Raw genomic sequence first — 17,466 nt, forward strand, 5'->3', positions numbered from 1 at the left:
AGAAACACAGCCAGGTTTCGTTAGTCTCCTAGACCTGTTTTAAAAGCTTATTATAATTAGTGTGCTTGTGAGCGATCTTATTAAGGCCCATGATCAGACTCAGTCATCTTATCTAATTTTGTTGAACCTTGTCCATTTTGATAGTTCCAGTTAGGATCTTGGTCTGGCACAGCTACAGGCCCAGGGTTGCTGTCAGTGGCATTTGCCCTATGCCTGTGGTCCACTTCTTCTCAAGCTGCTTGCCACAGTTGATTTTGCTCTTGCAAGCTAAGGGTGGTATTTAAAATCACATAAATATCTTTAAAATGTAAATCATAACAATTAGTAATGAATTCAAATTGCCTGATATAATTTTGTGGGTCAACAGAGAAGCTACCTAATTTATGGGTAATCTGAGACAGATCAGAAAGGGAAAATGGCACATGTATATTAACAAGTCCCTCGGGGCCAGCTTGCTCCTGAAGTGGTAGCAGAGCCTGAGGAGAAGAATGTGGAGGAGGGTACCATTAGGCAGCTATCTGACCGGTAGACTCGTGTGAGTAATTATCTGAAGAGCGGCTACAGAGCGGCTGCCGCTCACCCTGGGATGAGGAAACACAGGCAGATGGCATTGCACTGTGGTCTTGCAGTAAGAGGATTGTTGTGAGCCATTACCATGTGGACTGCAACAAAGCGGCTGTTGCTGTTCACAAGAGGAGACACAAGGCGGCGCCCATTGACTGTGAGACCAGAACGAACATGGTGGCACCCTGTCGCCATGGTAACCAACCAAACATGGCGGCACCCCATCGCCACGTGACCCACCTGAACATGGTGGCGCCCTGTCGCCATGGCAACTACCTGAACACGGCGGCACCCCGTCGCTGCTGCAGCTGCCCGAACATGGTGAGCATGGCAGTGCCCCATTGCCACAGCAACTGCCCGAACATGGCAGCACTCCGTTGCCATGGCAACTTCCCAAACATGGCAGCACTCCGTCGCATTTCGGAGGGCTATCACATAGCAACTGTTTCCGGTGCAAGCTGGAAAAATCACGCTGCTTGCCGGAAGGGCACAATGAACGTGACCTAGTGTGGTGGGCAGGGGGCGAGAAGTTGTCAGAGGGCAGAGCAGAGCTGCTGGGAGAGGCCTGTATCTCAGAAGGTGGAGGGAGAGAGGATCGCACAGTGAGAGGTAATTTCAGTGCAGAGGGACCAGGGGTGGGGGGACGGGACGGCGGTGGCAAGCGAGATAAGGATGAAGAATTAATTTGGGGAAATGCTGGGGTCCTAGAGAAAATCGGAGGAGCATCCTTAAGCATATCCTGGGGACAGAATGAAACAGATTGGTTCACAGGAGAGCTACCTAGGAGTATTTGCATGGGATTACAGGACTTAATGAGAGATGGACGTGTTCTCAGAACCAAGAAGGCTTCTATGTACAGCAGCTCTATCACCCTGTCACTGGCTGGGCAAAAATCATGCAGTGTTTGCAGAGTGGAAACATCGAATGTTTCTTCCCTGGGCCAACGTTTGCCGAGGAGTGGGTACGTAGGCCAAACTTCCTGGCAGTAAAAAGTTAATAATTTAATTTTTAGGGTACTTTTATTTTTAAAGTATGTAAATTGGAAATTAAGCATTGTAACGGCGTTTTTTGGGAGTGAGGAAGTAAATTTCCCATTATTGATTTAGGCAAGAAAAAAACCTGTGGCCCAGAGAATAAGCCATCACTGATTCTGTGGTGCCACACGGTGGGGGACTAAGGTTCCAAAAACTCGTATATTCTAGTAGTCACTGAGAAATTTACGAGTGGCGTTTGCGCGAGGTTAGTAGCAGCTTTGCCAGTGAAAGTGTGAGGCTTTAAAGGGAAGGGAGGGACTTTTCAGTGTGGGCAGTCCAAAAATCTCTGCTTTGGGCTATCAGAACCAAAAGAACATGAGAGATTTTAGTGTGGACACAGGCTAGCCCAGAAAAAACCCTGCTCAGGGCTGTCCTAAGGACGTGAAAATGGTAGAGACCCACGCAAATGGGGGAGAACAGTCCACTGGTGCCTGGCCCAGTGCCACGAGTCTCCCGGAGCGTGTTCACCTTAAATCAATCTGGTTGGTGGTGGGTGGAGGCGGCCAATGAGAAGTGAAATGCATCTCGGCAGAAGAAAAAGCTCAGAATTAAGCCAGATGTTAACGGGTTCGTGAATCGGCTGGGGTCACAACTGAGTGTGTGTGTTCCAAGAGTGAATCGCCTGCTGATCTGAGTCACAGCACCAAATGATAGGATTATTTCCAAAAAGTGAAAAGTATTTCCAAAAGATAAGAAGTATAAAACAAAAAGAGGCCTTTATTCTGAGAACACAGAGAAAGATGACTGGCACCCTGGCCACTGAAGTCTGGCGATCTCTCTTGTGGACATGTGGCATGGAGGAATATAAGTAGCCTAAGCTTAGGACAGTGCCCTAAGGCCATTAGAGATGCACAGATATTTCATTGGCACACGTTTGGCACCAGGGGCAGATTCCGAAGGGTGGGGGGATATAGAGTTACAGGTAAATCTCTAGGGGCGGGGGAGACAGGAGCTCTCTGATTCTGGCTGAGGTCTTTTCTGGCTACAGTGTCTGGTCTGGGCCAACAACCCTTTCACTATTCACTCAAAGAGTCAAATGCAAAAGTGTGTAGGAGATCTGTTGGCCCAGAGAATCCAGCTGAGGAACTGGATTCCATATCAGTGTCCTGCACAAATCCAGTTGAAGACCTAGAGCCCATGGCAGTGTCCTCCTTGGGTCCTACTGGAGGTCTGCAGCCCACAATGTCTCATGCAAGTCTGCTTCAAGGGTCTGCACTGGAAGACCCAAAGATTAGTGGTAGAAGCTAGAAATTCTGCACCAGTGGAATGAAGAATTCGTGCCAGCAGGCTGAGGGGTCTGCACTGGAGCCAGGAAGTGATGCTCAGGGTAAGGACCAGAGCTCCCTTGAGGAGAACCACAGTCATCCTCAGCAACAGCAAGAACTCAAGCTCCTCTGACAGTGAGAACAGCCAAGTTCATATCAGGAAAATTAGCATGACAAGCTTTTCGAGGAGAATCAACAGCAGACCATCTTCTCTTCCCATTCTCCTTTTCTGCTACTGGCTAACAACGCTCAGGTGGGCCTTCCGCACCCAACACCACGCTGATTCATTTCAGCTGGTGTTACAAATTGACCATTAGTTAACCCACCACAATGCCCATCTACAGATGCATATTAACCAGAAATAAAGAAGGAAATCAAGTCACTTGCACGAAAGTGAATGGAACTGGAGAATACCATGTGAAGTCCAAGAAGCCTAATTCAGAAAAATTAATCATGAATATTTTATTTCATACTTGGAATCTGAAGCAAATAAATGAAGATGAAAAGAGATATGATATGAAGTAGAAGGGAAACCATTAGAGAAGAGGGAGAGCAGGTAGGGAGGAAGGGATAAGGAAGGAAGGAACAGAAGTGAAAATAAAGTGTCCTACGCCATGTACAAACATGCCAAAATGAAGACCTTTTTCCTTTATTATAGGTACTAGGAAAATTAAAACAAATAAATAGAATGTTTACTGTAATTTCTACAGTATCTCCCTACCTTTGCTCTTACATTTCTTAAACTGATCCAATGCAGTGTTCTCAGAGTTACTTTTTTTACTGTTATTTCTCTGCATAAATCTCACCTCCATGCCCTATGACTCACTGAAGTTAACATCCAAAGTACTTTCCCCACTTCTTTTATAGCTATTTTATTGGCAACTTGTGACATTTTCCAGACTGTGTTGATTTTGTAAGTATCCTCACTCCTGCTCTGTATCTGTGGAGGATCTTCCCTGATCTCAATGGGCATCTCTTAATATTTCCCTATACCTTTCCATGCCTCTCTTTCCCAAATTCCAATAGAAACTTAAAAGTTTCCTAAAAATAGAACTGTAATAATTTTCTTAGTTCAGCATTCTTAGTAAGTGTTATACATTTTTTTCACTCTTGAAAACCTAGACAATTCTCAATATTCTACATGGAACTTTTCATGATCCTGTAAAATATTTATTACCACAGTGACTTTTTATATGGTTTTTCTCTTATGATAAACTAATTCTGCTAAAGCTAAAATAATAGTAAACTTGTGATAGTGTTCCTGTATTAAGGTAGAGTTTTTGATGAACTTATTTTTGTTTATTCTGTTGTCTTAAGTAAATATGTACTAATAAAGACATATTGAAAGAAACATTACTTACTACACTGAGGCATTAGGTTATTAAATGCTGTAGAGGGAAGCAATCATAATCTAAAACCCATCTTATAATAATATTACTATTTGGAATTTTTGCAATGCCTAACAGTATTTCTAGCCATTATGTTTTATTATTTAAAGAAACATATTCAAGTAAATAAAATATCTTTTCCAGATTGCAAGCATTTTTGTTTTGTCAGAATGGAAACCCAAGGCCATCATTTACAGAGTACTTTAGTTTGATACTAAGTTTGAGTTTAAAATTTTAATTGCGATGCTAATAACAGAGAACTGTTGGGTAGGTCACCACATTTAATTATTGTTTGCAAATACATTTTGTGAACGTTATAGATGATGAACATAATATTCTTTGTTATTTTAATGTAATATTTTTATTATCATGTGTTCAGCAAGAAGAAGCCAAGATGAATGATGAGCTCCAAAAAGAAGAAGAAATGTGGAAAGAGAAGTTTAAGCAACATGAGGTACTTGTGTTTAATAAATACATTATTGTTTTTTCTCCATTCAAAATAAAATTGCTGTGCTTACTGTGGGCATTTTAGATGTAGAACTTCATTTAAAATTAATCATCAGAAATTCTGCTTGAAACGGAGTATCCTGAAAATAAGAATCACTTCCTTAAGGAGGTTATAAAATTATAATTTTAATTATAAAATTATAATTCTAAAATTTCTTTTAAAGTTTAAGGAAAGATATGTACTTTCTAGGAAAAATATGTACTTTATATTATGAAAGGCTACTCTGCTTTGTGGACAGAATTGTGTAAAATAACTTCTCTGAATTTAAGATGACTCTGATGATGCATTATTTTAGCTTTGATAGTACTCTTTATAGGCAGGAAAATATGGAAAAGCAGTGGCTAAGGAGACTCTATTTGCAAAAGTTTCAAATTGTCTTGAAAAGTGAACGTGAACATTCAATGATGATTGATGATCTCCAAGTAAGGTACATGAAAATGATATTATTCTGGGAATTTAATAGTGCAATTCTTGAATTTTGAGATACAGGGAAGAGAAAAATCTTCCCAATGTTGGTTCTTCCTAACCAAGAGCAAGGAATATCCTTCCACTTTCTAATATCCTCTTCAATCTTCTTTTCTGGAGTAGTATAATTTTCATCATATAGGTCTTTTACATTCTTGGTTAGATTGATTCCTAGGTATTTTATTTTTTTAGATGCTATTGTGAAAGGAGATATTTCTGTTATTTCACTCTCAGTGAGTTTTTTGTTTGTGTACAGGAATGCTATTGGTTTTTGAATGTTGACTTTGTATCCAGCTATGCTGATGAATTCGTTTATGAACTATAGTAGTCTTTTAATGGAGTTTTTGGGGTCTTGTGTGTCAAGTATCATGTCATCTGCAAATAGTGATAATTTAACTTCTTCCTTTCCTATCTTTATTCCTTTTATTTCTCTCTCTTGTCTGATTTTTCTGGCTAATATTTCCAGAACTGTATTGAATAGGAGTGGTGATAGTGGACATCTGTATCTTATTCCTGATTTTACAGTGATTGTCTACTTTTTATGCTTTGATTTTGTGAGTTATAAAATATATAGCAACTACTTCTCAGATAACAATATGTAATTTATCAACTAGTGATTTCTTACTTTTTTTGAAATTCTGTATTATTTATATCCTTTTTTCTCTTTTGCTTTTTTTTCTCTAAATAAAAATAAATAAATAAAAAGAAAACTCTTACCAGAGGATAAAGACACATTACCTAAAAAGAATCAGAATAAGACTTAGATCTGATGACAACCACAAAATGATAGAAAGGAGAATACAGTGGAGTAGAAAGTTAAATGTTACTGGTGTCTTTGTATTACTGGTTTGTGAGTACTGAGTCTTCCCTGAATTTTCGACTTATCTTACATTTCCTGGAATATATATTAACACAGATGTCAACATTTTTTGAATGGTTCGGATTCCTCAATCTTTGCACATTTGAGAATACTTTTATTTTGCTTTCAAAACAGAATGATTAGTGTATTTATGTGTATAATCCATACATACATGCATACAATTTAAAGATATGATGCCACCGTATGTTTATTTTTGCTGACTTGGTACTTTCTCTTTACATTTTTTTGAACCTGTTGGATTTTTACTTTTTTTTTACTATTACTACATTTATCTGAAAATATTTATTGATTTTCTTTTATGTGTTAGGTAGACTCTAAGTGTCTCTAATAGGTAATAAACAGTATTTATTCCTTACTTTCATGGAGATTTTATTTGCTTTTGTTATTGAAATATTGTTGGCATCTGTCTGAGTGTGTTTAATATGTTATGTATGTGTCAGAGAATGTAATGTAAACTTTTGTGTTATGTTTTTAATTTAGAAACTTTCCTATTATTCTCCCTTGATTTTTTCTTAGTTGTATTTTGGAGGTCTTTCTTGATCTTTCTTTACTCTTGAATGTCTTTGTCATATAGATCATATATTTGCTAAAATATTTATTTTGAAATTTTTCTTCAGATAATTGGTAATTCTGAGTTTTGAGTGAATCATATTTTTATTTGAACACTCATACCTCATTTTCATATGAAGCTCTTCTTGATTAAGCATTTGTTCTGAAGAGTTTTCATTTAAGTTCTATTTAGTTCATTAGTATTTTCTCAGAAATTGTTTTTTCTACTAATTCAATGTATCATCTTACACTCTTTGTGTTACTTTCCTGTAAGTATTCACTGAAATTTTGACCTGTTTCCTTTTTTATATAATTCTAGTGACAATGGTATTTTTTCACTTTCTGTCAAATCATCTTATTTTTCCTGTGTTTCAACTGTCTTGAGATTTGGGAATTTGTACAGCTATACTGGTTCTTCACATAGTTTTGTGTATGGACTCCCAGGCCTTCTTGGTATGCTAAGGCTCATAAAATAATTCCATAATTCTAATGTCCTCTACCAACTCAAAGTCCTATTTATCAAAGATACCACATTGGGAGGTTAAAATGCATTTCTCTCACATAAATTTTGATTTGTGGTCTCTCTTACTTTTTTTTCCTTGTGTCATTATGATATGATGTACTTTCTATCTTCAAAGAAGTCTTCAACTGGTATCTGTGTGACTTAGTGTACTCCTAATAATGTTAGAGTAGCAAGTTAATGACATGATCTTTAAAACAGTAATCCCTTCAAAATAAATGAGTAGTTCCTCAGAGTGCATTTTGTAGTAATTTCATTATTACTTCAGGTTTAGTGTTTATTTGTAATCTGTTAGATGAAATTTTAATGCCATCATATATTTAGTTTATTGACTATTACTTCTCTTATTTTAGGAATTCATTAAAAACTTGCACTTGCAAATAGAAGAAGAAAGAACAAGATTTAAAGATCTACAGGAAAAAGAAGAAAGGCGTTTGTTAGAACTTCAGCATAATGCAGCCGTAAAAATTCAATCTAAATACAGAGCATTTGTAATCTACCAAAAATATGCCCCAATCATAAGAGAACAAATAGAAACTAAGAAAAGGAAAGTACAAGAATGGAAAGAAAAAGAAGCAAAAATACAACAGAAGGTAGAAGAAAAACAAAAAAAATTAGAAGAAGAACAGAGGCTAGCAGAGGAAATAAAAAAGAAAGAGGAGGAAAAGAAAAGAAGAGAGAAAGACTATGAGGAAAAAAAGAATATCCTGCGACAAGAAAGAGAGGAACTACTAAACAGGGAAAAAATAAAATTAAGAGAGAATGCAATCCTACCGCTACCGATGGCAGCTTTAAAGAAGGAAGAATATAATGCCAAACATGTAATTATTAAAGATACACCAAAGACTAAGAGCAATACGGGGAAAATGTTAGTGGGTGAAAACTTAAAGAAGCAGGAAGATGTCTCCCTAGGTTTAGTTGAGAAATCAAATAAGAGACAAAACATAGATAGACACCTTGTATTGAAGGAATCAACACAAGTGCAATTAAAATCAAACCCAACAATTTTAGCAGACTTAAAAATGGAAGAAGAGAAAAGTGAAATCCTAGGAAATAAACAAACTTCCGAAAGATCAGTTATGCAGGAAATAAAAGATGAAAACATAAACAAAAAAACTGAATTGGAAAACTCAGACCAGAAACATTTGGTGGAATTAAAAATGGAAGAAAAAAGTGACAGCCTTGGCAACAAGCAAAGTTCAGAAAAATCAGTTAAGCAAGAAATAAAAGATGAAGACAGAGGTGAAAAAACTGTTAAAAATTCAGATCTAAAAGATACTGTGAATGAACAGGAATTAAACTCTCAAATACCAATGGAGGAAAGTGTGGAACATGCCATGAATGAGAATGCTAGACAAGAAATTCAAGTTATAGTAGATTATAATCAAGAAACAAATGAGGTAAAAAATGAAGCACAGAAAAAAATCAAATCTAATCAACAGAAAGTGGTGGAAAACATAGAAAACGAGACATCAGAACAGAATGGATCACTGAATAAAGAGAACAATCCTTCAGTTATTTCCAAGAAGCAAAATCTACTACCAATAAAATTAGAAAATTCTGAAGCTGTACTACAAGAAGTAATTGATTTAAAATCCAAAGAAACTGAAAAAAAACCACGAGAAAGTGCTGTAAATAGTGATGTCATTTTTAAGACCGCGGATACCGTAGTAAATATAGAAGGCAAGATAGATGAACAAGATGGTGCTTTTGGTAGACCTTTTGCTTGTGAAGACATGGGTGGTTGTACTGCTAGAAATTCCTTGTTTACTAAAGAAATAAACTCTCTTAACTATGATTCTAAAGAAGAATGCCTTGAAAATAGGGCTAGATATGAAAGTATCACAGCCTGCTATAGACCAGAGTCAACACTTTTATCTTCTATTGAGGAAAAGAGACTAGCTTGGGTAAAATCCTGTAAATCTTGGTTTGAAATCTGCGAGCAAAATCAACAAAGAAAAATGGTTCAAAGAAAGAGACCTATAAAATGCCCAGTCAGTAGTATGCCCCCTTTGAATACATTAGCAATTCTTCGCTGTGGCCCTTGGGATAATTTACAACAGGTATTTATAATTTTATAGTAATTTTTTCTGAATGGAAATGAAATAATCTCAAATTTTAATGAAGGGAATCTTTTTAATAATAGAAGTTTATCCTTTAGTTGATGATGTTATTGATGAAATATTATCCCATTGAAAGGGAATGTATTTTTAAAATCTCTACTAAAATTATTTAGTGCAATGTCTCCCTAAGCACTAAAAGGAGCTTTGAGATATAATCTTGAAAGCTACACTAACGCACCCTACAACCATTATTAAACTGTGAGACTGAGCACCTGGAATGCAGGGTTGGCGTTTGCTTTAGATTCAGGCTACCACACTATCTGCTTCTTTCAGAATGAAGATTTGCTTGTGACCACTGCTGTGAAAGAAGCACTTACATAATAAAAGATCTAGAATTCCTATAAAGAATTGTAATTACTTATTCCTGTTCTGCTTTAATGTGGGTCGTGTATGGCTGAAATAGTTCTGCTCCAATGCTGCCTGTTTTCTGTGGTTATGGCCGTTTCAACCATGTTTGAGACATAGAAACTAACAAATATGTAGAAAAATGGAAAATGTATTAAATTGTGCAATATTACAAATATTTTTATTTCTAACACCTATATTTATTTAAGTCCTGAATATCACATGTATTTAATAACTTTCATTTAGCTTCTTTTTTATTTTGTTTTTAATTTTTTTTAATTTAGTTTAAAACATTTTAGATATCCATATTGATCATATTTACCTAAGGAATTTGCACCTGTACATGGTATATTTTGATTCCTCTTTTGTCTCAATTCCCTCTCCTCCCTTCAACTCTTATCCCCCTTCTATTTACAAAGCAATGTTTCCATTTTATACTTTTTAAATCATTATTTATGCATATTTTATTCATTTGCTCAGCAAATACTGATTTGCCCACTGTGATTGATCAGTATGTACTGGCAGACTGAATGAATAAAAACAGAATCCAGTCTTTGCCTTTGTGGAATTTCAATAGATAGAGAAATACTGTATCATTGCTTCATAGTTCTAAATAAGAAGGGCCAGGGATGTGTTCAGTGTCACAGTGTCTGCCTGGAAAACGCGAGGTTGTAAGTTCGATCCCTGGTACACCCCGCCCCAAAGTAGGATTTTGTGATATTCTATGAGAAGATAATGAAATGGTGACTTTCAGAGAGACATTTGGGACAGGAAAGCAGTCTAAGAAATAAAAATTAGAACATACACTTCAAACCATCTTCTATCTCCGAGGCTATATATTTGCCACGCACATCAGTTCTGTACAACTACACAAAAAATCTCCAGTTGGCACAGGCCTATAATCCCAGTACTTTGGGAGGCCAAGACAGGAGGATCACACGTTTGAATCTTGCTTGGGAAATCTAGGAAAACTTTGTTTCAAAATATATTGATGATGATGATGATGATGATGATGATGATGATGATGATGATAGCTCTGGGGATGTAGTTTATTGCAAATGTCCTGGGTTCAATCCCTAAGTCCTTAGTAACACAAATAAAAAACACCCCAAGAATCTCCAGGTGCTCTCCCCATATTTTTCCTAGGGTATACTATCTATAATCTTTTTTTTTGGTACCGGGCTTCAAACTCACAACCTCACACTTGCTAGGCAGGCGCTCGTGCGCAGAGCTGTATCCCTGGCCTCTAATCATTCTTTTTGATTAGTCCTTTTTCTAAGATGTTTCAGGCTTTCCACTATGACATATCAGCAGTTGTTTCATTTCTATAGTAAGTTCCCCCATGGATATTCATTAGAAGTAATCATGGATGACTGACAAATACTTGTTTTAAAAATAGGACTAAAGTTAGAGAAATAATAGGGCGCTTCCGTTTTACTCTAGTTTTCATTTTGTCCAGTGAGATCTGAGAAAGATAGATGTGAAAGTCTCTTCTCATTGCTATTTCTTTTTTCTTTTTGTCATCCGCACTATATTCTTTCTTGAAGCTCTTGTCAGTTTACATTAAGTGAAGATTAATTCTCTTTCAGTTCTTTTTTTATTTTTTAGCCTTGTTTTGTGTTTGAGACAGGGTCTCGTTCAGTAAGTTCAGGCTGGCTTTGAACTCGTTATGCAGCCTATGCTGGCCTCAACTGATTTTGATTAAATAGGTCTCTCGATTGAGAGATTACTGTTAATTATTTTGAATAGCAGTGTTCCACAGTACCCTTTAATCCTCTCATATGAGTCAAAGTAATGATTTCAAATTTTTAATTTTCCCTGAAGCAACAACTGTATATCATAAGGATGAAAAAACGTGAATTTGTCGTATCGATGCTGAAGTGTTATAAACCATCTTTTGCTTCCAGAGAGTTCCTCGATGATTTTTGTTAACAAAACAAACTAGGAAAGCTTTTTCAAGTGTCTTTATTCCATATTGTCACTGACCCACTTCCTCACTTTGATTTTCTAATCCTTTAGCTTCAAATTCTTGTCCTTACACTGATTTCCCACTGTCGTGAGATACTGAACAAACACTATATTATGGAAAAGCGAGAAACATTTTTTTCTTTCATTAACTTTTGGAAATACAGTACCACACAACACTGATATTCTTTAGATTAAACTCCAGAATACTGACAGAGAAATCTCTAAAGAATATACAGTGACTCAGGCTATTTGATACAAAATGAGCTGTCAGAGTTTGAGGCAAGTTAGATTGATTAAATGGGAAATTCATGATCTTTTAGAAAAATGCAGTGAATGATCCACAGGTTTCCATCTCATTTATAGGTTATGAGAGCTTGAATATATAAATTTTTATATATTCCTTATATATTCCTTATCCTTTAAATGGAAAGAAACTGAAAGGTATAAATGTATTTGAGATTTGCCACAAATTAAGGGAGTTCATTCATTTATTTATGAAAAAGTTGGCCAACATTTGGTTCGCTCCATTTGTCAGTTTCCCAACTGACCACATAGTGATTGGATTCATAGAATCACCACTGCTGTATTAACCTTAATTTCTGGAGCATAAAACAAAATATGTATATGATTAATGTCATGCATGTAGTAATAAAGAGTACAAAATGTATTTTGAATTTGAAAAATCTAAGGCAGGGTAGAGACTATTTTGCTAAACCACGAGTATTTAAAAAAATTTTTAGTGTAGATTAAGAAATACTAAGAAGCTGATATTCAAAAGTAGATGCTGCTAGCAAGAACACTGTAGCAGTTATTTCTCATGTGGTGTAACGAAATGAAACTACAAAAATTGCCACATAATAAATAACTAGAACTTAAGTGTTCTTGTATATTTGATTAAAACCCACATATTACTAAATCAGGCCAATTTACATCAATTATAATGTGGAGTAACATTTGTTACTAAGTAGCTGAAATTCATTTTAAGAGTTCAACTCTAAATAATGCTTTCATTTTCTACTACGGATCTAGTTTTCCAATTACAGCATTTATATTTGTTTGCAGACTGACTAATTGGGCAATGCCTGGACGTAATTAGCACACAAATGGATGGATATTTTCTTTCTAAAAAAATTATTAACTATAATTTGCCCCCCAGATTGTTTAAAATTATTTGTGAGACATTCATAAGTTAATTATTAAAATGAGAACTCTTATTTCCATGAGGTTTTAATATATGTCATTTACTGTTTTTGCCACTTAGGGCAAAGAGGAGACTAAATTTCTTCCGCAGATCTCCACGAACATGTAGTCAGCCTTGTTCTTTTACTATCCAGGAATCTAAGATAGTCAAACCGTGTCATAAATGTTTATGTGGTGTGATCTGGAAAGGATGCTGAGAGCACAGAAAACAAAATGAGACAAAAAGTGCATTTTAGTTTTAACTTGTATTGGTCATAAATGATTGGGTTATTTTGTCTCTCCAAGAAGAGAAAAAAAAGAGACCAGATAACCTATTTCAAACTGAATTGTTGATGACTGTGATTCGCAGCTCTAATATTTTCTTAGATGAATTGTTTAAAACAGTTTCACATGGCTAGTGTTGACCTTTCTGCAATTTTCTTGCATTCTCAAGGTGACAACTGTTACATTTCAAGATTTGCCTGGGTGTAGTCTCTCCACATTAACCGAGTGTGTGAATCTTCAGTTTCTATCTCTTAGGCGCTGTGGATTGACATCTTTGTACGGTTTGAGTAACTGTAAAAATCTTAAATACATTGATGCACAGGTATGTCCTCTGTTTTCTATTATTTAACTTACAAAAGAATACAAGTGTATTTATGTTTACATTTCAGAATAGCTTTGCAATAACTGTTACTACACAACCTGTAACTCAGGGTCTAGAGAGATCAACTGCTTATGTTTGGAAGGAGAGTAGATGACTAGTTGGTAGGACCTGGGAATTACCTGTCTCTCTTTAATGCTGATGTGACTATATTCGTTACTTTGCTAACAAATAACTGCATTACTCAGTATTTTGAACAATCACCATCTCATTTGCTGATATTCAGCCTGGCCATGAATTGAGGCCAGGATTGGCTGGGCATTTCTTTGGCTTTGTGTCATGTTGACTGAGTCTCTTATGTAACTACAGTCAAATTGGAGGTAAGTAGAGCAGGTCTAGAATCTCTGTTGGTACGTCTCTGTTGTTTGTCTGGTGCCTTGACAGGTATGTTTGGAGATCTCATAGTGATTTTGGGTTATCTTTCCAGGGTGTTCAGATGCCAAGAGTGAATATTCCAAAAGGACAGATTCCAATATGCAAATGCTTATCAAGCATCTGCTTTCACTATGTGGTCTAATTTTTTTTTTTTTTTTTTTTTTTTTTTTTGCTAAAGTTGTGAGTTCCTGTGGGAGGGATGTGTTAGTATCCTGAAGATGGTTTGGACTACCAAATAACTGTGTGTCACAATCTTCTGACTCCTAATGGATTCACATCTCTTCCACTTACAAAACACATTCATGTCCTGAAGGCTCCAGGGTCTCATCAACTTTTGGCATCAGATGTAAGCTAGAAGCATAGGATCCTCTCATCTAAATTAGATCCAGAAAAAGATAAAACTCTTTGTTTGAAGTTCCATGGGTATAGTTTCCTCAACTCAAGAGTTCTGCCAAATAAGATGAGAAGTTATTTCTCAGGACACCCCTGCATAGCATGGTGATGTAGGGCCTGATTTAGTACAATAGTTGTCATCCAAAATGGGAGAAGCAAGAATAAAACAATAATCCCTCTTGTTCTTTTAGGTTGTTTCCTGTTTTGTTATATTGCCCTCTTGTGTTTTTTTTTCAAAATATATTAGTAAATATATTTCAAAATTCTTTATTAGGTTATTTACTATTTTAATCTAGATAGTATAATAGTTTGCATGATTGTCTTAGAAGTTAGAGATTCATGTATTCATTTGGAGATCCTATCTTGTACTTCCTCTTTTTGTAGATTTTAAATATGCCATTAATAAGGCATTGAAATAAAATGTATTACATCTATTCTTTTCTTTAGGAAAACCATATTGAGAGTATCAATTGTGAACAATTGGAGAATCTCTCTGTGGTTCTTCTTAATAAAAATCAACTGACTTCTTTTCATGGTTTGGATGGCTGCACTAATATTCAAAGTCTTGAGCTTTCACATAATAAAATCACTCGGATTGGTAAGGACAATGGAGTTTTAATATTTAACTGTTTGTCATGATTGTACTTTGTCTCATTGGCTCCTTTTTAAAGAATAGGCCATCATTGCTAATGTGCAAATTTCTTGTTAAATTTATTTAATCTTATTTCATGTAGATTATGAAAATAAGGTCAATTTTAACGTACTTAAAAGGATTACATTTCGTCTCTTCCCAGTGAGTAGTTATTACTAGCACTAGGTTAGTATGTTCCCTTCACTCTTCCTTTTTCTGAAAGAACAATCCTCTATTGAAGACTCAGTTAAATGCCATGATTTCCATAGCTCCTGTTTTTCCCATACTTCTCCACAATTATTATAAATATTTCCTAGTAAACTTGTTCATTATTACTCTCCTTGGCTACATATATCATATGGGCCAATTTTTCCCAGTTAAGACACATATGCTAGCAGCACATGAAAGAATCAAGAGGAATTTGCCTAAGCTTCTCGGTCCTCCCATTGTCACATCTACGTCTTTTTCATGCCTTCTAATTCCCAAGTTCAGCAACTAATGTGCCTTTTTTAATTGAAGACTGTCTCTCTGTTTTCTAGAAATATCGCTGTCACTTCCATCTGGGGCTTTACTTCATCAGTTATCACCTGCCTCGTATCAGTGTTTTACCTGTTGCTGGGCCTTTCCTCTATCTCTGCCTCTTCTCTCTCATCCTTTGTCATAAGGTTTTGAGGAAGAGTTCCGTTCCCACATCACCCCTCCTGTCTCCGCACTTTACATTTCTACACACTGAAAGTCAGCTTCAACTTACTTCCAGTTGTTTCCAATATAACAATTCTAAATTGAAACTTTCTTTGTATTACTTGCTAGAGGGCTTCAAATCTAGGCTTTGGAGTCTCATGATCTGTAATAATGCTCCTGACTTTTCCCCATGCTATAGATTTGCAGCAGACCTGTGTTGTCTTGCAGAATGTGCAGCCTTCTGCTATAGTGCTTTTGTTGCACTGAAATTGTTTCACTAAGCTCTTGTCTCCCATAAATGGAAGGCAGCTCAAAAGTCCTGATTAAATTTGAATTTGACTGCTTTTAGCAAGAATTCTTCCTAAGTGATGGTTTGTGTTTTGTATTAATTACCACCAGCAGGCATAAAGTGTTTGCTTTTATTGATCCTCTGATAGGACATTGGGTATAGCTGGCAAATGTGTAAACCTTCCTTTGTAAAGTTCTTCATCAGCCTTCTACCTAATGCTTTCATATGCCGACCCTGCGTCAATTAATTCACTAGAAGACTGGAAAGTGAGTTTTCTAATTTTATCATTTCCACCAGTTCTTTTACATAGGGATTCTGTGATTAACTAAAATTACTTGGTTACTTTGAAAATAGTTTGTAGAGGGAAAATAGAGATCGCAGCTTATTTTTGCATTGATAAATTTTGAAAATAAGATCTTAAAGGCTCTATATTTTGCTCTTTGTTTTTCCATTTGTTCTCTCCCTTTTTCTCGGTGTTCTTATGAATTAACATTTATATATATTTTGTGTATTTTATACTTCAAAATATTTTAGTCAGTTTGTTTACTATTCTTTTTGATATAGTTCACTGTATATAAATTTGAATTGGAGATATCAAACATTGATATGTAATTCACATTAACTGCTTAAATTTTGTAGTTGATTCTCTTTATTATTGTTATTTTTTAAACTTTATTTTAAAGAGGGCAAAGTTAAACACAACAAAACAATATAAGAAAGCAATGTAAGAGACATAGATTTCAAAGCAAGACAACCAGAGATCTTTACTACCTATCATATTGTCTCTTGTTTTCTTCCAAATAGTTTTCCATATCTTCATATACAGTGAATTCATACAGAACAATATAGTATAAAACCGATCCAAATAGGATGATCAAGGCATTTTAGGTCTTCAAGACCAGACAATAAGAAGTCAACAATGGCTGTCATAGTGTCTCTCATTCTCTTCAAAATAGCTGTCCATATCTTCACGTATGTTGAAATTAAACAAAACAAAGCAGACTAAAATCATGCTGAACAAAGAATAATATTATTGCTGGATCTCACATCATGACACTATGGAACCAACACTGGGTACTATAGTGTCTCTTTTTCTGCAAAGTAGTTGTTAATTTCATCATGCATTTTATAATCAGTTCTCATAAATTGTTTATAAGTTCTACGCATGCATGAGTCTTTACATGTATATCTATTCTTTCTGTATTAGAGGAAAAAAAAACAAAATAAAGCAAGACAAAACACAATAAATTCCTAGAAAAACATGAAATGAAAAAGTCATATAAAACTGCAGTACAAGGTGATCTACCATGGTTACAATGATGTCTCTTGTTCTCTACAATAGAATTGTCTATATCTACAGGCATAGTATAATTGAATATAGAAGTACATAACAATATTAATAAAAGCAAAACATTGGGAGCATTATAAGACTTCAAAAGCAGGTAATAATCAAACCACAGTGGGTATCCCAGTGAACCTTGTCATCTCTAGTGTGGTTGTCTATACTCTTAGATTTGATTCTATCAATCATAACAGATTCAAATAAAATCAATCAATACAAAACAGCAACAATCTAACAAACCAGATTCAAATAAGATCGGTTGTAATAATACAGTGTAAGTTATACAGGGCTTCAGTTTAAGTT

The 17,466-nt window shown here is 35.5% G+C and overlaps 1 protein-coding gene across 6 annotated transcripts in view; it reads left to right on the forward strand.

Annotated features, from left to right (window-relative positions):
* Positions 1–17,466, forward strand: part of LOC100732229 (ALX homeobox protein 1) — a 233,469-nt gene that overhangs the window by 21,987 nt on the left and 194,016 nt on the right. For 5 of the 6 annotated variants that reach the window (XM_063255232.1, XM_063255230.1, XM_063255233.1 and 2 more), the window contains exons 7-10: positions 4,631–4,705; positions 7,527–9,236; positions 13,243–13,395; positions 14,668–14,818. In XM_063255232.1, the coding sequence (XP_063111302.1) occupies positions 4,631–4,705; positions 7,527–9,236; positions 13,243–13,395; positions 14,668–14,818 (2,089 nt within the window). Of the gene's footprint in view, positions 1–1,054; positions 1,174–4,630; positions 4,706–7,526; positions 9,237–13,242; positions 13,396–14,667; positions 14,819–17,466 lie in introns of those variants that run through there. The other variant, XM_063255234.1, reaches the window with a different exon arrangement.

The sequence above is a fragment of the Cavia porcellus genome, unplaced genomic scaffold (genome assembly GCF_034190915.1).
Source record: "Cavia porcellus strain 051 isolate PalLab524CR breed Dunkin Hartley unplaced genomic scaffold, mCavPor4.1 scaffold_8, whole genome shotgun sequence".
NCBI classification, from domain to species: domain Eukaryota; kingdom Metazoa; phylum Chordata; class Mammalia; order Rodentia; family Caviidae; genus Cavia; species Cavia porcellus.